This window comes from Ctenocephalides felis, unplaced genomic scaffold (assembly GCF_003426905.1).
Source record: "Ctenocephalides felis isolate EL2017-DRISC unplaced genomic scaffold, ASM342690v1 CF-g0.4_SCAFFOLD_01492, whole genome shotgun sequence".
Classification (NCBI taxonomy): domain Eukaryota; kingdom Metazoa; phylum Arthropoda; class Insecta; order Siphonaptera; family Pulicidae; genus Ctenocephalides; species Ctenocephalides felis.
Genome location: NW_020537646.1, coordinates 50,180,565 through 50,203,769, shown reverse-complemented (window position 1 = coordinate 50,203,769; position 23,205 = coordinate 50,180,565). Strand labels below are relative to the sequence as shown.

The window sequence follows — 23,205 nt, the reverse complement described above, 5'->3', positions numbered from 1 at the left end:
GGGAATATAGGATATAGATAAAAGGAATTTGAATTAGTTTTTATTTCAGAAAAGACTGCATTTGAAATGACCGGATCAAAAGTTATATTTGAAGTCAAATTAAAAGCTTCATTAACGAAAGAATTATTAAATGCGTTGGCAATTGAAAGCTGATCATAAATTTTTATATTATTAATATCAAGGCATTCAATATTGGTAGAATTTGCTTTGAAGTTAACTTCCGATTTTATGAGTGACCACATCGCTTTTTGTTTATTATGGGAAGTGAAAATAGTATTATCATTGTACTTAATTTTTGCTAGTTCACATAAATCGTTGAAAATTTCTCTATATTTCAAAAAATAAATCATAAAACTAAAATTACTATTATGTTTGGATTCTCTTTCTAAACGCAATAATTTATTATATGAAATACATAGGCCTTGAGAGTACCACGTTTGAGTTTTATTAATGTTCATTTTATGTTTTGATATAGGAAAAGCAGTGTTGAAATTATGTAGAAAAGAATTTATAAATGTATCAAACGTAAAATCATTGGAATGATCCAACATATTCCAAGTCCCTTTTTACGTCACCTGTCTCTTGTTTTTTGGGGTTTTCATAGTTATCCATGCTATTTAAATAGTCCTCCAGAGCAAAAGGTCGTCTCCGAACGCGGTGCCTTGGGAAGTGGAGGGGTGATCACCCCAACAGTTACCTCCATTACTGTAAGAGCTTGTGACCATTGGAGCGGGAAAAAAACATCCATCCTCATTGGCATCCTCTTGCTCCCGTGGGTGCGCACGTTGATGCCGGGAGTTTTCACGCACGGTGCGCTATATGGATCATCCACACATCTCTTTCGAGCAGTGTCCCCTCATCCGCTTCCGTACGTGACCCTAGATGGTGTGACCAACTCTTCTATCTATAAAGGGAGTTTTTGATTTTTTCCGCTATACACGGACGGTGGCTGTTACTCCTCAGCTCCGATGCCAAATTTGGTCCGCGAAGGCTATTTTATTTCGCCCCAATTTCTTTTTTCTTTTTTATCTATTTAATATCTAGTCTCTATTACCTTTCTGTCTTTTATATTCTGTTTGTTGTTAAGTGTTGCTGTTCTGTTAATTGTGTGTAAAAAAAATCACAATCAGTTTGAGAATTAAGAGGAAACCTATGATATATTCATTTAGAGATATGACAGTTGTAAAAATATCAATTTGCTTATAATTCGAATTTAAATGTTGATAGTACTTACATATCACGATATTTATACAAGCAATAACCTATAGAAGTGAAAGAAAAGAATGAGATAAATATAATGAACATGAAATATAATGAATTAAATGTATTATAATGAATGTTAATGTCAACGCTCTTAAGCATTATTTGTCAAAAATCATGTCCATATTGTGCTCAATTTTTTGTTAATATTTCTATTTTTTAAAACTAAATATTATAAAATTATCAAAGCGAGTTAGTTCGATAGATGTCTCTGCGCCCGCTAAGAGTGTCTTAGCCCCGTTAACTTGATAGGATGTGGCTATGTACGGGAAAGTAGAGTCCAGGAGAGTCTATGTTGTCTTGATTAATTGGCGATAAATATAATTTGTTTTTGATGTGTAATGTGAGAATAATAGTTTAAAAAAGCGGCTTAATAAGAATCAGTTATAATACAGTATTAGTAGAAGATATTAGTATTCTTCAGTTATAGTTTTAGTACAATTTGAGAGTGAGATTAAGTGATTCACATTATCCAGCGGGATTATATTATTTAGGATTTTCTTTTATCGTGCCACGATGCCACGAATTCGCAGAGGGGCAAGTAATTTTGGAAGGCGTATTCGGCAAGCTCAAGCACTCTATGAACGAAGATTGAATAGGACCCATGAACAACATATGATGGACAATATGAATTTGAGAGAGTGAGTAGCAAATACACGTGCCAATGAAAGTAAATGAAAGAGACGTACTAAACGACTAAGCGATATGGCATTAAGATATCGAGAAGTGTAACGAGGTGCGACCGCCGCCATTAGAGATAATAATCAACGACGAGTTAATAATCACAGAGCATTGGTACGTGCTTTACTTTTGCGCCTGGCGTTTAAATATGATCCTGAAATTGATTATTCATCACATTCTTTAATTACCATTGGTAATATGGACAAAGTATGTAAACATTAAAAATCAGCAGGTTTATGTTGCGCATCAGGGAAAATTATATTGACAAAATTAACAACACCACCGGAACCTTTAAAAACCCTACTAGATGGAACAACATTCGCAAATTTAATTCAAATGTTATCAGATGACGTCATTTAGTGCTACGAAAGTATTTGAAAATAAAGATGGTCGAAATTTTGAATCAACATTTAAGATACAAGGTCAAGTTTACCACCAAATCGGTTCATTGTTTCCCATGCCTGATGTGAATCCGAAATTCTTACAGATTTATTTTATGGGCGATGATTATGAAGGAAGGGGGTATTGTGAACTTTTTGGAAATATTTTTTAAAAACCATAACCAGTTGTGGCATTTGTTTAAGACTCTTTCAAGTAGACTAGAAAACGATGATTACGCTATAATTATTAGAGCAGACAAAGTGCCGTTTGGAGAACATGCTGACGCATATAATGTTCCAACAGTCAATGAAGTCGCAGTCGTAATAGCTGGTGATCTATATGAGGGGCGCGATATACGTATACAACGGAGAGATAATACCATGCAGATAATACAGGACAGTCATCGTTCTTATGATGCTCTGCAGTATCCATTGATATTATGGCTACCATTTAAATTTTAAACAAAGGGATCCAAATAAAGGTAAAAATCTTATTTTTATAAAAAAATCAAATAATAATAATTAAAATAATTTTAATATATTTTATTCCAGGTACAGAACTTGCAAAAAAAGTAAGTACCATAGACTTTTACTGCTACCGATTGATGATTCAAGCTAATGAAGCAAATAACATTCTTAAATGCAGTCAGCTATTCCATCAGTTCGTGGTTGACATGTATGTGAAAATTGAGAGTGAGAGATTGAGATTCAAAAAGTTTAATCAAGCCAAACTCCGCGTGAGGAATATATACATTTGCGTGATGCAGTACTTGGTAATGTAGATGCAATGAATGATATTAGTCATATTGGTACTGCATATATTCTTCCATCTTCTCATATTGGAAGCCCGCGACATATGCAGAAGTACGTTATGTTCGTGCATATGACAGACCTGATCTGTTCATTACCTTTACGTGCAATCCCAAATGGGATGAAATAAAAAAAAATGCTGATGCCCGGACAAACAACGATGGATAGGCATGATATAACTGCACGAGTTTTTAAACAGAAGTTGAAATCGTTGATAAATTTGATAACGCATTATTCTGTTTTGGTGAAACACGATGCTGTTTATACTCAGTAAAATGGCAGAAAAAAGGTTTACCCCATGCACATATTTTGTTGTGGTTAATTGATAAGGTACGTTCTGTAGAGATTGACAATATTATCTCAGTAGAAATTCCTGATAAAAATGTTGATGAGGAATTGTTCGATATTATAACTACTAACATGATACATGGTCCTAGCCAAAGATGCGGTACTCTCACCATTATGTCACCATGCATGGACAATGAAAAATGTACAAAACATTTTTCAAAATCATTTCAAAACAATACTGTCACCGACATTGATGGTTACCTCGCTTATCGGCGACGTGACGTTGACAATGGTGGACAATGTTTTGAATTGCGACTATCGAATGGCGGGGTAAAAGATGTTGATAATCGATGGGTAGTTCCTCATTCGCCTTTGCTATGCAAAACCTATGAAGCGCATATAAATGTGCAGCTCGGTGAAGTCGATAAAATACATATGCAAATATGTTCATAAAGGGAGCGACAAAGCGATATTTGATATTAAAAGTATTAATGAGAAAGATGAAATAACTCGATATCAAATGGGTCGATACGTCAGTAGCCATGAAGCAATCTGGCTTATTTTTGGTTTTTCCAAAATGTCACAGATGCATCTGCACTGTGGAATACACATAAAGACCCAATGAGTGAGGATGTTTTGCATTGGTATAAAATTAATAATCAAGATAATAATCATGAATTTTCAGAACAAATATATAACGAAGCCTTAATAATAATTAAAGATATTTGTATCCAAATTTCGAACATGTCGCTAATTTGGCATGTCAGCACCGAGCAGAGCAGCAGTAGATATCATGAACAGCGATGTTCAATATGAACACCAGTTTGATAAAACTGCTTTAGCTACTTTTGTTGCTAATAGTGAAATATTGCTTGCTGCCGAGCAACAAAGTATATATGATCAAATTAATACGTCAATTGAGGGACAACAGGGCGGATTCTTTTTTTTGGACAGAAAACATTTATTATTTCATTGATTCTTGCACGTGTGCGGTCGCAAAATAATATTGCGTTGGCAATAATTTCATCAGGAATTGCAGCGATATTACTTGAAGGAGGACGAACTGCGCATTCGGCATTTAAATTACTTTTAAATGTTCATGTTAACCCAGAAGCAATGTGCAACATAAAGAAGAAATCAGGAATGGCGAAAGTTTTGCGAAAATGTAAAATAATCATCTAGGATAAATTGACAATGGCGCCAAATGGCATTTATTTTCAATTTTTCACCAGATCTCCGAAATCGCTCGACCTGTCGTTATGAAAATTTTACCAATTCTTCATCTTGTCAATATAAGTAAAATGTTCTTTGTATTACTCAAATCGGACGCTCCGTTCTTTTAAAAACTAAATTTTCGTTTGTGGCAATTTTTGCCCCGTATCTTCGAAATGGCTAGACCTGCTTATGCCAAAAACTAATCAGCACGTCTCCTTATCAACAGCAATTGAATGTTTTTTGAATAATTGAAATCGATTGAACCGTGTTCCCGAAATCGTCGACTAAAATTTGTATCACACACACACAAATAACGCAAAGGGCGATCAACTATCGCTGCTATAAACTTGGTTAATACCGCCAAGGAAACAATTTCTGGGACCACATGGAAGGTGGGTGTGAGGAAGTACTGTCTTGGAGCCAATCTGCAAACTGAGATTGCATCATGAATGCACTCAGTGACAAGAAGGTGCCAGTATACCTCTGCAATGTAGTCGCAAGCTTCTTTACAGAGAGTATTCTAACGTACGATTCACGCGATAGTACAGAAGAATTTAATATAACAGGAGGTGTGCCTCAGGGCTCTGTTCCCTTTGCTGTGGAATACTATGTATGATGGCCTTTTGAGACTTGAGATTCCAGCATGTATGAAACTAAACTCCAAACAAATTTATGAGATTGTGAGTCTATTTTACATAACTTTTAGAAAAATTAATCGCTGGATGGGAACAATAAACCTCCAATTAGCACAACAAAAAAGTGAAGCTGTTCTTATCACGAGCAGAAAAACAATAGAGACCATCAAGCTAAAGATAGGAAATCTAGAGATCACTTCAAAACCTCGGCGTAATGCTTGATGCTCGACTGAATTTCAACCAACAGGTGAAACACGTTAGTGCTAAGGCGTCAATAGTTAGGACGAGACTTGCTCGACTGATGTTGGAGGTTCTAAACAAACCAGAAAGATATTACTATCAACAATGGTTACTTCGGTGCTTACATATGGCATCACCGTATGGGCTGATGCTCTCAAAACTCAAAAAATCGAGGAGAATGGCAGGACCTATATATCGTCTGAGTGCTTTATGAATTGCTTGCGCATTTCGCACAATATCGGAGAAAGCAGTGTGTGTCATTTCAGGAACTCTGCCTCTACTAATCTTAGCAGAGGCAAGATAGACAATTTAGGCATTTCGCACAATATCGGAGAAAGCAGTATGTGTCATTTCAGAAACTCTGCCTCTCATAATCTTAGCAGAGGCAAGACGGACAATATACCATCAAAGATATCAAAAACTGAGTCCTGAAAAGTTGAGAATAGAAGAACGGCAGAAGAGCATTGACCGCTGGCAGCAACTGTGGGATGTGTGTCGATTTTTTGCGATTACTATAACTTACCCTACGGGAAGTTAATTATTAAAATTAAACTCTCCGTTCTCTCGAAAACTGAGTTACCATTTTTGACAATTTTCGCCCCGTATCTTCGAAACGGCTGGTCCTGCCTTGTCCAAAAACTAATAAAATGGTTTTTGAATCATTCAAAACAATTCGCTTGATAAAATTGAAATTTGGGTATAATGCTAGTATCTGCCGAATGAGAGTAGTCTGAAAAGAAGATTCTCTGAAAATTTCAAGTAAATGGGTCCAGCAGCAGAAAACGTAGACACCGTGTTGAGAAAGACATTATGGAGAAAACCCATTTAAAATTTCGACAAAGGAAGCAAACAGGAAAAGATTATCATGGTTAAATAGCCATTTCTTCGAAAATAATTGAAATTTTAAAAAGTTCTCATATACACATATTCTTGAATAGTAAACGTTTGAATTGAAATTTCTACACTAGAATACCCCTTTAAATGTTTAATAGATAAACTAGAAATGAATTTGAAAATTGATAAGTTCGATATGCGGCAAAAAGTTGAAAAATGGCAATTAAATTTTTGAGAGAACGAAGCGTCCGATTTGGATGATTCAAAAAAAAAAACATTTTATTTGTATTTATGAAATGAAAAACTCAGAAATTTTTGGCTAGGCAGGTCTAACAATTTCAGGGATATAATAAAAAAGGGGGGAAAAATAACCATTTGGCGAAAAAAACTTAACGCAGAAGTTTATATTTTCATAAAATATCCGTTTTTCTAATTTTATGTTTTCTCATTGTTTCAAGCCTTTCTGAATCGAATTTTCTGACCAAATTTGAAAAAAGTGTGTATCGACGTTTTCTCAAAAACGCTGAACCGATTTCAAAAATTTAAAAGTCATTCGATGTATCTTAACGAGAACTATCATTTCTCAGTTTTGTGCGATGATTGCAAAAAGTTTGAAATTTTTGATCTACGTTTTAGCTAACAATCCTGAATCGATTTTAAAAAATTAAAAAACTTTTTGAAAGATATTGGTTGGGAATGATATTAACAGTTAAAAAAAAAGTTTTGACAATTTTTCTGAAACTTTTTACGACAATACATTTCATGGTCTTATTGAACATACTAAAATATTAGGTACACCAACAAGCCATTTTATTTTAAAAGATCATCAACATTTGAAAAAAATATTAGCGTTATTTTGGCGATAAAGTTCACGCACTAAACAGTTCTGCAAAAGTTGGTTGAACTAGATAAATTAACCAGCATTGTAATAATAAACTACATTTTAAGAACATACAAGCACACGTGTCTGTACACTATAATTAATCACAGATACAGAAAGTGTTCGAGAGATATTAATTGGAAATATCAATGTTTAGCAAAAACTTTTGGCTTTAAATATGTGAGTGTGAAATCTTCGAGCAAATTGATAGAATTATGTACAAAATAAAGAAGTATAATGAGTAAGTAAATAGCAGTTTTAGATTTCATACATAAACTGAATTATTCAATATTTTTATTGTAAAATTAATTACAGATCGATGAAATAATTCCATTGAAATTGCTTTTGAGAACTGTTACTTAAAAATTTCATTTTTTTCGATTGAAAAGTTTTTAGTTTTAGGTCTAAAATATAATTCTCATTTTGTACTATTCCTCCTAATTTATCATAATTATTTTCAAAGATGAAGAAATCACATATGACAATCAAATAAACAAAATTGTGAAAAAATACAATAAAAGCGTAAATGTATCACATGTAAAAAATTTAATCAAAACGATTCTGACTGATCCAAGGCCCTAAATAGAAAATGAGGCTAACAAATAATTGATATAATAAATAAATTCACTACACTCGAAGATAGTGAAATGGTAATCGTTTTTCTAAAACAATTATATTATATTTTATTTTATTTCATCTTAAATCTTTTCAGAGTTTTGAATTCAAAAAGTTTAGGTGAAATATTTTTGTTAAATACAATAGATGACAAAAATGAGTATCTTCTGAATATATTCTCCATAGTAAACAATAATACAAAAATAACTTTTATTGCTAACGTTAACTTCATTGTTAGTTGAAGTTAACTATTAGACATTTCATTAAATTTATGCTACTTGCCTTAAGGCAAAATGCTATTTTCAACTACTTGCTTTTTATCTCAGAAACATTGTCTATGAAAAAAACTAATCAGCACATCCCCCCGTCAATACGAATCGAAGATTTTTTAAATAGTTCTTATCGGATGCTCCGTAAAGACAGATAGAAAAAAATGATACACAGGTAAACAGATGGTCAGTATGCGGTTAGACAGGTAGACATGTGAACAGACTGGCAGGTACACATGTAGATAATTATGCTAGTAGATAAGCAAACGGGTGCACATGTAGACAAAAGTATAAATGTATAGGTAGACAGGTGTATAGTATACCGTAGGTAGATATGTAGGAAAATAGAAACATCTATAGGTAAATTGTTGAACAGATAAAAAGATAGACGGATAGGTAGGAAGGCCGGTAGACGGATAGACTAGTAAATAAACATGTTAATAGGTATACAGATCGATAGATACAAAAAAATTATAACAGATAAAAAACGGTGAAACATGTGAATAGATAACAGGTCAAAATGTACGTAGAAGTAAACAGAAAGACAGGTGGGCAGGTAGAGGGATAGACAATAAAACAGGTAACTAAGAGGATAGGTAGACAACAAGAAAGGTAGCCAGGTGGACCAGTAGAATGGTGGACCGCTAGAATGGTACGAAGGTAAGTATTAAACAAGTAGATAGATAGATAGAGAGATCATATATAAATCAAATTATTGTAGATTAAATCAATTATCTACTCTATCAAAAATTTCATGTGTTTTGATTCCTAACAACATTTTTACTCCTGAAAGATATTCAACTATAAAAAAATAACATTTATAAAAATTAAAAAAAAAATAACACCAGCTAAAAATTCATATATAAATAATATGTCAAGGCCAATTTTACTTTTTAAAAAATCTGAAAACCTATGGTGTAAAATCTAAAATAAATCATCAGCAAAAGTATAACTGACTACACATTGTCGTAATACGTTTTGATACGGATAAGAAGGGATAGTTCAGTACACCAAGCGATGAACTAACTAGCGAAATAATGAAGTTAAGTGAAAATTTGATATTTTAATATTTTGACTTTAGCATATGATTATATGATACTGTCACCAATATCAATAATAAAATAGATTCAAAACATTGTGATTTAAAATCAATAAAATGGTTTATAAAAACTTTGTAAATTAAATTGTTTGATAAAGACGCGAATTCTAACTGTTCCTTCATTTTAGCAATACTATATTTTTTAAAAGAAAAAGATTGTCACAAACCGTCAAATAACCAAAATAAGAATTGTGCTTAACATTTGTGGATGCCAAACAAAATTTTACGATATCAAACATTCACATAATATATTTATATAAATATATTATTATTCATATATGTTTAAAAAATATATATTTATGTTTACATAGTATAGTACGTAACTTACCTGTTGCTTCTAAGAAAAATTTAATGCATTCATTCATTGAACATATACTACCACATAAAGTATCAGTGCCTGCAATATAAGCACGTGAACCTGTAATTTGTACTGATAATTGACCAATATTATGTGTTCCTTCATGCAATCCCAGGGCAGATATTGCATCTGTCACCAGTATCAAACCTAAAATAGATTATTGTTCATATATATATATATATATATATATATATATATATATATACACCTAAGTCTGTTTTTACACGGTAGATTGGTTCTAGAAGAAGCCGCGTAAAAAAAACGTGTAAAAAAAGATATTGATCTCATACAAAAATGGGTGATTTGTTCCTAATCTCTAAAACCTATTAAAATTAGTGAACAACAAGAATTTTTAAGAACAAGAATTCATGTTTATTTTATTAAATCAAATATAATAAAAAAAAATCAAAGTAAAAATTGTTTGTACGCGCTAAATGGGAATTCACTTAAATCTTTAAGCTAGTGTTCGCAAACTATCGATACTACGATGATTTCAGACTTTTTTCTTTCATAAATACTTTTTTGTGATATGAACATACTTCGCAAAAATTAAATTTGACAAAAAAATTAAGTAAATAAAATTTCAAATCGTGCTAAATGGAATAAAATCGTGTAAAAAAAATTAAAAATATTCAATTTTCAAACCGTGTTATATCAAAACCGTGTACAAAAAGACCGTGTAAAAACAGACTTAGGTGTATATATATATATATATATGATAAAATTGTTTCTTGGGCATCCATCCAGTAATTAAAAAACAGTTTGTTCTCTAAATAAAAACATTTTTCAATAAAACTTTTTAATTACTGGATGGATGCCCAAGAAACAATTTTATCATATTATTTCACCATCTAAAGAAAAACCTCTCGCTTTATATATATATATATATATATATATATATATATATATATATATATTGTAGTGCCACCCACCCCTTTGCAATAATTATAAATAATATTATAAATTCTATATAACAGTCAATATGAAAGACGCAATATATACGTTGCTGACTCACAGCTCATAGATTGTATCAGAGATAAGCTTGCAACATTATGCATGTCAGAATAACGGTTTCTTCGACGACAAAACCACAAATTGCGTCTAAAATAAATAAGTTGAATCATGCATAACGAACATTTTCTAGAAGGATGGTCACGTCATCATCAGAGGTTATAAAAGCCTGAGGATGACGAGATCAGCGTTCATTCATAGCTTACTTTCCAAACAGTTCACATCAGTCTTCATTCCAATATATTAATCGTGTATTAAGTTGTAATCAAGTGTAACCGTATAATGAAGTAAATAAAGTTAATAAACGTCTTCAAATGTTTAATTAAATATTTCCGCAGTGATAAAAGCGTTAGCAGCAGAAGAACCTAATTATAAATGTTGACATCGTTGGCGTGACAAAACATAATTGATGGCAACGGCGAATCCACAACATTTGGTACCAGTGTTGGGATCTCAACATAATTGTTGTTAGCTCAAGGGTGCACAACATTAATTTGGTGGCAGTGTGGGATTCTGCAAGTGTTATGAAAAAGTGATACAAATCAATGTTCAAGTGTTACAAAAGTTCAAGTGATTGTGAATTCGAGTGAACCAGAAGGATATTCAAATAAAAAAGGATTAGGATTTGAATCCATCAGAAGCAGAAAAATTGCTTACAGTCATAAAATTGAAATTGGACTCACAAATTTTTGCAAAAATCCAATTTATTAATTTTGAAACGTGGGATGATTTAAAATGTTATTTAGCTAAAGAATATGTTGTAAAACGACCCATTTCTAGTTTATTAAACGAATTGAACATTTTGAAACAAAAATATAACGAAACAGTAAAAAGATTTGGAGACAGAATTGATGAAATTTTACGACAAATTCATTATTCAAACTCAATTACAGTAGGACATGACTATGCAACAACAACACAAATTACATTCGAACAAGTAGGTATAAAAGTTTTTGAAAATGGCTTAAGAGAACCGTTAAAAACCTTAGTAAAATGTTGTCAATTTTCTGATATCAAAGATGCTATTGACTTCGCTTTGCAAGAAGAAGCCTGTCAAAATTCTTCAAATATCAGAAATAATCAAAATAATAATATAACATGTTACATTTGCAAAAAACGTGGTCATATTGCTCCACAATGTTTCTTAAATAAAAAGAATAACGCTAATTCAAATAATAATAACCAAAAATTTTGCAATTACTGTAAAAAACAAGGTCATTTAATTTTTGAGTGTAGAAATCCAAATCGAAGAAATTTTAATACAAATCGAAGTTATTACAACATGTCAAAAACTTTTATTACCCCTACCAACGAACACAGACAAACATGCAACTCGCACACACATGCAGAAAATGCAACAAACGCACATACTCACAGTATGTCAAACTGTGATGAAAACCAACAAACCACAAATTCCCAAACCCAAGATCCAAAACAAACTTCATCAGAAAACGAAACTATTACATGTACGTATTAATTTTTAATAAACAAAACGGATAAACAAGAAATAAATTTCAAAAACAAAAATGTCTCGTTACAAATTGAAAACAAAACTTTTTGCACAAAACCAAACAAAGAGCGAGACCCAAGAAACGAAAAACAGCAAGTAAAAGACCAAGACCAAATCAAAGAAACACATGACAAAAATATTTTAACAATATTAAATAACAAAACAAAACAGAATGACAAAATTTTAGACAACCCTCAAGTTTCACAAAAGCACAAAATGCAATCAGACAAAGATTTTACGAACAAAAGTTCAGAAGTACAAACAAACAAAGTAATCAAAAAAGTTGAAGAACCAGAGATAGTCACAACTACTAACAAACATCTTTATCAACAAACAAAATCAAAGAAATCCTACGACAAGTATGTGAAACCACAACGGACATTTAAAATCGACAATTTAGAGTTATTAACAGACAAAAATCCTTACGCAAGTAAATCCAAAAAACTGATGCCTCTATTTAAAGATGCATACAGGGTTTTTGAGACAAGTAGTACAGGACGGATCATACCGATCGACGACAAAGGACATGCCAACTGATAATGATTTTTTTTCTTTTGCGAATTGAAATTTACAAAACCGAAAATGAAATAAATAATTCCAATTGTCAGAAATAGACAACAATTTAAGTTTACAAAGGAAAAATGAATTATATGTTAGAAAGAGATTAAAAACAAATGAATTAAAATAAAATTGTCACAACCAAAAATTCTCAAACTTTTTCACAAATATTAAAATTTACAATGTAAATGAAATCAAAGTTTTTTTTTTAAATAAAAAGAGAACATTGTTATATTATAAGTCATGATTATTATTGTAAAATTGTTCACATTATTATTAACCAATGAAATTTTATATTTTGAAATATTATATAGATATTATATAACTCAACTGTAATCATAAAATTTTGAAAAATATTATCATTAATATAGAATTATGCTTAATTGTAAATTCATGATATTGTTCTACAGTAAATAAAGCGTTTGAATTTTTTTTTATTAACATTTTTTTTGAATTTTTTCGAAATTTCATGAAGAAAAAAAATGTATTTGAAATGTTATATGAACTTCAGCATTATATTAATTATATCCAAACAAGTAATTACAAGAAATCTATACAAGTCTCTATACAATGTAATAGCATGAGTGCAAACATTTTTTTGAAGCACCCGAAATGCTTTTTTTTTATGAACGCACGAGGGCGCGCTTTTCTTGGCGGGTGAGGTGTAGTGCCATCCACCCCTTTGCAATAATTATAAATAATATTATAAATTCTATATAACAGTCAATATGAAAGACGCAATATAGACGTTGTTGACTCACAGCTCATAAATTGTATCAGAGATAAGCTTGCAACATTGTATGCATGTCAGAATAACGGTTTCTTCGACGTCAAAACCACAAATTGCGTCTAAAATAAACAAGTTGAATCATGCATAACGAACATTTTCTAAAAGCCTGAGGATGACGAGATCAGCGTTCATTCATAGCTTACTTTCTAAACAGTTCACATCAGTCTTCATTCCAATATATTAATTGTGTATTAAGTTGTAATTAAGTGTAACCGAATAATGAAGTAAATAAAGTTAATAAACGTCTTCAAATGTTTGTGATAAAAGCGTTAGCAGCAGAAGAACCTAATTATAAATGTTGACATCGTTGGCGTGACGCAACATAATTGTTGGCAACGGCGAATCCACAACATTTGGTACCAGTGTTGGGATCTCAACATAATTGTTGTTAGCTCAAGGGTGCACAACAAATATATATATATATATATATATATATATATATATATATATCTTATATCTAAAAATGGATCGCAAAAAGTGTTGGTAAGCGCATAACTCAACAATGCCTCGACCAATTTGGCCAGTTCTTTTTTTTAAATGTTTATTGATGTCCAAGGATGGTTCTTACGAAGAACATTGCGAGAAAAAATCGAATAATCGTAGGGAAAACCCTAAAAACAGTCCATTTCTAACTAATACAAATAATCGTAGTCGGCTTCTCGATATTATTTTATATGTTTTACTTTCGGCAGGCGACAAAATTAGTGCGGCTTTAAAGAATTTGACTTCAAGCCATATAATATTAAAAAAATCAATGTCAATGTCCATTTACCGCCCTTGCCGGTGATGTTTTTCTTGCATTTTCTGTTGTACTCTACTGAGTGTGCTTTTGTTTTGTAGGTAGTGTTTTGTTATCTACCTATGAATAAAAAGTTATTGCATGTGACACAATATTTTAATAATGCCTCCTATAAGACGAGGCAATTTAAGTAGAAGAACACGATACGCTACAAGCCAAGCTAATTACCGATCTAATCGTATTGCACAAGACATGACGACCGAAATGAACATGAAAGAATTAGGATATCGCAAACACGTGAAGCGCGATCACGACTTTCAACAAATAATCGCGCAAGTATGAATCGAGCTGCTTTCAGTTACGATGTGTCAATTGACGATGTACCAATGTGTTGTCATTGGTTCTGTGAACTCGGTTTGCTCACATTGTAAAGCATTAAAATACAAAAACGAAGCCAATGCATTGTGTTGCGCAAATGGTAAAGCGAAATTAATATCGTTGAATCCACCACTAGAGCCATTGTACTCATTGATTTCAAGAAGAGGAACTGATTCCATACACTTTTTGAAAAATATTCAACAATATAACAATTGCTTTCAAATGACTTCATTTGGTGTAACAAATGTTGTTCGGAACCATTTCATGCCAACTTTCAAGGTATGTATTACAGCAGTAATAACAATACATAAATTTATTCCACACATTGCTTTTTTATTTTATTTTATAGTGTTTTTGGTATATTTGGTATTTATTTTTTAATTTACAGATACAAGGCAAAATATATCACAGAGCAGATTCATTGTTACCAGTTCCAGCTAGCAATTTTTGCAAATTTATTTTATGGGCAATTCACAACAAGAAATTGATAAGCGTTGCGCATATAACAATTGAGTAAAGAGGCCTATTGTAGAACAATTACAAACTTTTTTTATGAACACAATCAATTGATTATATTGTTTAAAACTGCACTTGATCTGATGCCATCTGATAATTACAAAATTGTAATCAGAGCTGATAAAACCTGCGGGTCAACATGCTAGACGTTTTAATGCACCAACTATTGATGAAGATGCTATCGTTGTAGTTAGAGAAAACTTTGATTCCCGTGATATTGTTTTACATAGTCGGAATGATCAATTACAACGTATAAAGGAAACACACCGCTCATATGATGCACTGCAATATCCCATTATATTTTGGCAAGGTGAAGATAGTGAAATGATATAATGTTGTTGGTCCAATTGTTTGTAGATCCACAGTCCCGGTTAGTGGTTACTGTAGCAGATTCTTTATATGATATGGTAATAATGTCCGTCCAACCTTTCCTGGTACCTTGGGTCGAGCAGTAGGAGTAATGTTTGATTTATTGGTTTGATAATAGCTCTCTTCAGAATAATGGGTCCTTTCAGTAAGGTATTTGCTGGAAGAGACAACTTCTGGTTTCCAATATAAAAATCCACTTGTAATATTTTACACTGTGTTTATTTCTTCTAATTCACAGACATAATCTCCACTTAAGATATCCAAGACTACTCTTAAGACATTATCACTTGGCTAGACTCTTGCCTAAGACATCACTCTAGACTAGACATTAAGACTCACTTGGCTAGACTCTTGTCTAAGACATCACTAGTTTATACAAATAATTTTGACTCATTATATATTGTATTGGACGTGACAAATTCGGGATGGCGTGCTTCCGCGTTCATGCGAAGATCTTGGACTTTAATTAACATTGAAGAATAAATTCATATTTTTATTAAAAGCACGTACGATCATATTATTACAAAACACGCCACCCCTAAAGAATATTGTTAGTCCTCTAACAATTAAAAAGAAAAAAGAAATTACAATTTATTGGGGTTCCTCCCCTCTAAAACAATTTATCGTTCTCGATAAATGAAAAATAATAATCTATGGTACAATTGATTATAGCAAAAGAGAGAAAACTATTTACAGAATATAAAAAAGTAAAAGTATAAAATTTTGTAGTATGTCTGCAATATAATAATTAGTTAACAATTCTGATGATAATATTGGTAAAAAAATTATCATCAAACATTTTTTAAAAAAAATCTAATATTGTTGTAACATTTTGCTGCATATTGTGATTTTTAATAGTTCATTAAAATTATTTTGATTTAGTTTCAACAGTTTGTTTAATTTCAAAAGTAGGATTTTGATAATACAGCAAAATATTATAAACAATAATTAGTTACATTATTAGGATATTCTTATTCGATACAGTATGCAATCTAATACCATATGAATTCGCTCAAGTTGCATAATTCGTGTGTCTGCTTTAAAATGATTAGTAGACAAAAAGCGAAGTTGTGACCTATTTGATTTATATTGTTTACACATCAATAAAACTTTTAAAAATTTATGTGATAAAATTAATTATTTGATTCATTATCACTATCATTAATTGATTTTATATATAATGAAGTTTCTACTATGATAGTAAAATAATAAAAACAACCTTTCTATTTGCATAAGAATATTCACAAGGTGCAAGATCTCTCTTTCTTTTCACAAATTTAATATTATCATAAATTGTTTAATTTTTGTATGATAATTTATTTATTTGATTCGAATTTCAAATTATGATCAAAATACTCTGTGTCAGATTCAGTTTAATGTTTTGAATATGATGTTTAAAAATGCGCGCGCGATTATCTCTAACTGAACCTGTATGAGAATCCTGCATCAATCTTCGAAAATTTAAAAAAATAGCTTGCACACTTGTTGCCATTCTAATGCATTACATCTACATAGATAGAAATGGAAGATAGTGATAATTTGTTTTGTAATCTAATAATTGTGTGTTGTCACATACTTCTACATTAATACATTCCTGGGCCCTCTTGATTTTATAACTTTTATTTTCTATTTCTATTTTGAACATTCTATTTGTACTATAAAAATATACAATATAAAAATATTAATTTGAAATTATTATATTTAGAATGTCAGTATTAACAAAAAATGAGAGGCCTTTCAAATTCAGAATAATTGATACAAAGTATTTATATTTTTTGTATTATATTTCCATGTGAATTATTGATACTATGCATCAAAATTACTTTTGTTATAAGTGAATAAATAATTAAGGCGATAGAAATTCTATTTGTGTTATTGGTCTTATTATATCTGCTTTGAACGCTCGAAATTCATAGTTATTCATAATTATTATCAATAAAAATAAAAATACAACTATGAAAATATTAATATGTCAAATAAAACAAAATAAATTACGATAAAATTATTCGAAATCAAGATTAAAATATCGAATTATTGGAATATTAATTGAACAAAAATATGTCGCCAATTAGTACTTCAAAAAAAAAAAATTTTTTTTAAATAATAATAAAATAAAGTTTTGTAAAGTACATCAATTTTCATAAAATTAACGAAGTTAATACATCATAAGTAAATTTATATTGCGTGCCTTGTTAAAGTTTGAAACCGAATGTTACGTGATATTTCTTTACTCAAATTTCAAAATAGAAATATGATAAAGCTTGTTATACTATTAACGCAAATAATCGAAATTACATTTAGTACAAACAATTATAAAAATTTCAATTAGGAAAAATATTATTATTGTTAATTTACAAAATTACTATAATAGAAAACAAATTTACTCAATTGCTTATTAATTTTCAAAATAAACTTTATTATAATTGTAGAGAAAATTTAGGAAATATTGCACGTTCAATATAACGCCAATAAATTGAATTTAATTTAAAATGAAATCATTTTGTATCAATAATTCAAACATGGACTTTTACTATTTTCCTATTTTTTTTTCAATTTATAATTCTATTCTATGGGGATAGTTACATTACTATTATTGACATTAATTTAAATTTATCCCCTTCATTTCTGTAACATTTTGTGTTGTGGGCAGTTGATTAAATTTAATTATTATTGAAATTTGCGTTTTCAAGTTCAATTATTTTCACACGAAACTTTAAAGTTCATTTAATGCAATATTTAAGATTAAAATTTCATTCTTATGTAATATTTTTTCAAAATCATTTCTATATATAACATTACTAGTTGAAAGTTATTTTCATGCAATATTCAATATCAACGAGCGTGTTTTGGTCCTAAAAGTGAAAATAACGAAATAAAAGTTATTTGAAAGATTTTATTGACTCGTTCCAGCGGATTCATGAGTCTCTTATAAGTCATCAAAATTACGTCAAATATATTTAAGATCTCGCGGTTTTCACTAACCTTACGAGTCTCCATTTGGGTTTTTCCTACCCTGATTATTTATTTGTCAGATACTTATTGTTTCTTTTGAACAATTTAATATTAGGCTATCTGAAATGAAGGATTGGCACTATCGCCTGAAAAGTGGCACAATGGCTACACTAAATCCTTTAGGTATTTCGCCCTGATACTGGCATTTAAAGCCACATTAAAAATCATGACGTTATAAAAAGATTTACAGAAGTAAATTGGAAACTCAAAGTCATTAACTAGAGTCACTTACTTTTCAATATTACTTTCTGAGTCTTTTATATTATTACTTGATGACTTTGTTACTAATCTTTACAATTATTTTACTTTGTCATATTTCTGTATATATATGAAATTCGGACCTGGCAATGCTCGTAATTGTTTTTGTTAAAAATTGCTTAGTTAACAATATTTACTTGAACTTAACCTTGATGGTTACGTGAAGTCAACAAAATAATAGTGGTGTAAACACTAATCGAACTGCCCGTTGTTACGGAAATGTTACCCAAGTACAACTAAAATCCTAATACTTAAAAAAAAATTCAAATTGACAAAATATTATTATTTATATTCTAATTGACAAATAAAATCTTAAAAAAAAATTGAAGAATATGATGTTCTGGTCTGGTTGTGTTTTTCTTACTTGGGGAGTGAGCCTTAGTCAAGAAGTCTGCGTCGATCTGTCTGCGTAGTTTATCTCGTTAATGCTGCCACGTTTAATGCCTTTAGTTCCTCGTGCTAGTCCTGGTCTTGCTGCTTGCTGGATAATCCGTTTTACTTTAATGACTCTGCGGCCTCTGGGTGCGAAGAAAACCGGATCCAGAATTCACCAAGCACAATTCACAAAACTAACACTTCACTACAAGGAAATCCCACCGCTTGACACCATGAAATGCTTTAAGGTGGTTGGTGGTAAGGTTTAGGTATGGGTTGGAGGTCCAATTGTTGGTAGATCCACAGTCCCGGTTAGTGGTTGCTGTAGCAGATTCTTTATATGATATGGTAATAATGTCCGTCCAACCTTTCCTGGTGCCTTGGGTCGAGCAGTAGGAGTAATGTTTGATTGACTGGTTTGATAATAGCTCTCTTCAGAATAATGGGTCCTTTCAGTAAGGTATTTGCTGGAAGAGACAACTTCTGGTTTCCAATATAAAAATCCACTTGTAATATTTTACACTGTGTTTATTTCTTCTAATTCACATACATAATCTCCACTTAAGATATCTAAGACTACTCTTAAGACATTATCACTTGGCTAGACTCTTGCCTAAGACATCACTCTAGACTAGACATTAAGACTCACTTGGCTAGACTCTTGTCTAAGACATCACTAGTTTATACAAATAATTTTGACTCATTATATATTGTATTGGACGTGACAAATTCGGGATGGCGTGCTTCCGCGTTCATGCGAAGATCTTGGACTTTAATTAACATTGAAGAATAAATTCATATTTTTATTAAAAGCACGTACGATCATGTTATTACAGAACAATAGTTATGATTTGTCAATAAAAATGATAAATCCCATTACAGGTAATTAAAATAATAGTTTAGCTATGACGATTATATCTCACTCAATATATTATGTATTTTAATTTTATATTTCAATGTTATTGATACTAATTATATTTACAGGTTCGGAAATCATCAAAAAATTAAGTTCAATGAAATATCATTCATACCGCCTAATGATTCGGGAAAATGAAGACAATCACATATTGAAATGTCGGCGATTATATCACCAATATATTGTTGACATGTATGTTAAAATTAAAACGGAGAGATTAACATTTATCAGGATTAATCAAACTAAACTCCGATCGGAAGAGTATATTCACCTTTGAGATGCGATTAATACAGATAGAAATGCACAGAATGTGGGACGGATGACAATTCTTCCAGCAACATACATCGAAAGCCCCGATACATATGCACGAATATGCTCAAGATGCAATGTCGTATGTTCGTCATTATATTACAGCAGATTTGTTCATTACTTTTACATGCAATCCTCACTAGATAGAAATCAAGCAGGAGTTATTCCCAGGGCAATCACCCATTGATCGTCATGATATTACAGCCAGAGTCCTTAGACTAAAGTTGAAAATTCTGATGGATTTCATCGTAAAACATCATGAGTTTGGTGAGACACGCTGCTGGATGCATTCTGTGGAGTGGCAGAAACGAGGATTGCCACATGCACACATTTCGATTTGGTTGGTTGAAAAGATAAGGCCAAAATAAAGTTAATGCAGTGATATCGGCTGAAATCCCTAATGTACAAGTAGGTCCTTGATTGCATGAGGTAGTTATTAAAAACGTGATACATAGTCTCTGTGGAACTCCTAATCAAAATTCACCGTGTATGATGGATGGCAAACGTTCCAAACGATATCCACGAACATTAATATCGAAAATAATTACTTGTAATGACGGTTATCCACTGCATTGTCGCCGCCGACAGCAGACAATGGAAGATCAACAATTTTAAAAATAGATCAACAAAAGATTGAGATCGCTGGATTGTTCCATATTCACGCATTTTATCAAAGACCTTCAAAGCACACATAAATGTTGAATCTTGCCATTCAGTGAAATCTGTTAAATACATTGGCAAATATGTAACCAAAGGTAGTTATATGGCTATGATTGGAATTGGTGCAGAGAATTCCAATGATAAAGGTACTCAATACCAAATGAGCCGCTATGTTAGTAGTAATGAAGCAATTTGGCGAATATTTTCTTTTCCAATTAATGAGAGACACCCTTCTGCTGTTCACTTAGCTGTATTTTACAGCAGAGAACGCAGATCAAAGAGCTGCTCAACCACCATCTACTACATTAACACTGCTATATTCTGAAATGCTAAAATATTATGCTTGGAATCAATCTTCAAGGAGATTTATACGACGGAAAAAAGGATACCCAGATGCATATTCCACCGATGCGATTGGTAGAATTTATTCAGTACATCCAAGCAATGATAAATGTTTTGATTTACGACTGCTATTAGTCAATGTACGTGGCCCAACATCATTCCAACATTTACAAAATGTTGATGGTAAATTGTGTGGATTCTACGGAGAAGCCTGCCAACGTTTACAATTGCTAGAAAATGACGCTCATTAGGATCAAACTATCAGTAATGCTGTATTATCTTCACACGCTCGTTAAATACGAACATTGTTTTCTATAATAATATCCACAATCCCCATGATTTCCATCAAACCCAATTAATTTGTGGATCAAGTACAAAGATTACATGTGTGATGATATTTTGTGTCAAATACGGAATAGAATGGGAAATCCAAATATGCAAATCAGTGAAGATATTTACAACGAAGCAATTTTCAATTGAAGACATGTGCTTGATAATGTCAAACAAATTATTAATTCAATTAGGCCTGGCCGCGCCCAATCGTCCAATGCATGATGCTTTTAACCAAGAGTTGCATCTGAAATAATTTGATCTGAAATATTAATTTGAAAAAATTAATCGAAACAAATCTTCCACTGTTGAATGAACAACAGAGGTATGTATTTGATATTCTTATGAAAGTAACAAATGACGAAACTTTACTTCTGGGGGGATTTACTTCTTAGATGCGCCTGGTGGTACAAGAAAAACTTTTTTGATTTTATTAATATTAGCAACAATTCGCTCACAAAACAAAATTTCACTTGCACTCACTTCGTCGGGAATCGCAGCAACTTTACTCGAAGGTAGTCGAACAGCCCATTCAGCACTAAAATTGCCATTAAATATGCAAAGCAATGAACTCCAACTAGCAACATTTCGAAGAACTCTGCAATGGCAAAGGTTTTGCAGCAATATCAATAGATCGTTTGGCATAAATGCACGATTACACATAAAAAATCTTTTAATGCTTTAGAAAAAACCTTAAAAGATCAACAGAGCAATCAGAACCGATTTGGTAGATTTTTTTGACAGGACGAAGTCTGTCGGGTCAGCTAGTATATATATACATATGTTGTTAAAATTATAAACTTTTTAAACAGACATCCGTCCAGATACGCAGATAAAGAAACTTAATATTGTTTTTTAAAAGTGAATTTAATGGTCCATAGATTTCGAGTCCCAATTTGACTCTTCTTCAGTAGCAATAAAACAACATAAATAAATATGCACTAAACAACTAAACAGAAACATTACATATAAACATTGTTATTTGGTGACACAATAACATAATAAGAATAAAAAAAAAATTATTAATATTTATTTTTATTATTGTGTTTAGTTGTTTAGTGCAAGTATATATGCACTAAACAACTAAACAAAAACGTTACATATAAAAATTGTTACTTGAAGACATGTTAAAATATTAAAAATATATATTAATTCATATTTATTTTTATTATTTTAACATGTCTCCAAGTAACAATTTTTATATGTGATGTTTTTGATTAGTTGTTTAGTGCATATTTACTGTTTGTGTTGCCCTATTATCACTGAAGAAGAGTCAAATTGGGACTCGAAACGTATGGACCATTAAATTCACTTTTAAAAACAAAATTTAGTTTTCTTTATCTTCGTATCTATATAGATGCCTGTTCAAAAATCTCAAGTGTTACTAGAAACTCAAAATATCAACTTTTTTGGATTAATGTTATTATGAAAATGCACCTTTTGGCATATTTTTCTCAAACACGGTGCTCTGAAAGATCTCATTCGTATAATTCATTGGTATTTATAAAACATTTTCTAGGTTATATTATTTTTTATTTATGTTAATTAAATTGAGAACCTAAATTTGG

At 31.3% G+C, this 23,205-nt stretch overlaps 1 protein-coding gene across 2 annotated transcripts in view; it reads right to left on the bottom strand.

The window, feature by feature from the left end:
• LOC113371495 (N-acetylglucosamine-6-phosphate deacetylase) overlaps nucleotides 1-23,205 on the bottom strand; it is a 132,908-nt gene that overhangs the window by 19,707 nt on the left and 89,996 nt on the right. For both annotated transcript variants that reach the window (XM_026612120.1, XM_026612119.1), the window contains one exon: nucleotides 9,535-9,711. In XM_026612120.1, the coding sequence (XP_026467905.1) occupies nucleotides 9,535-9,711 (177 nt within the window). The remainder of the gene's footprint in view (nucleotides 1-9,534; nucleotides 9,712-23,205) is intronic.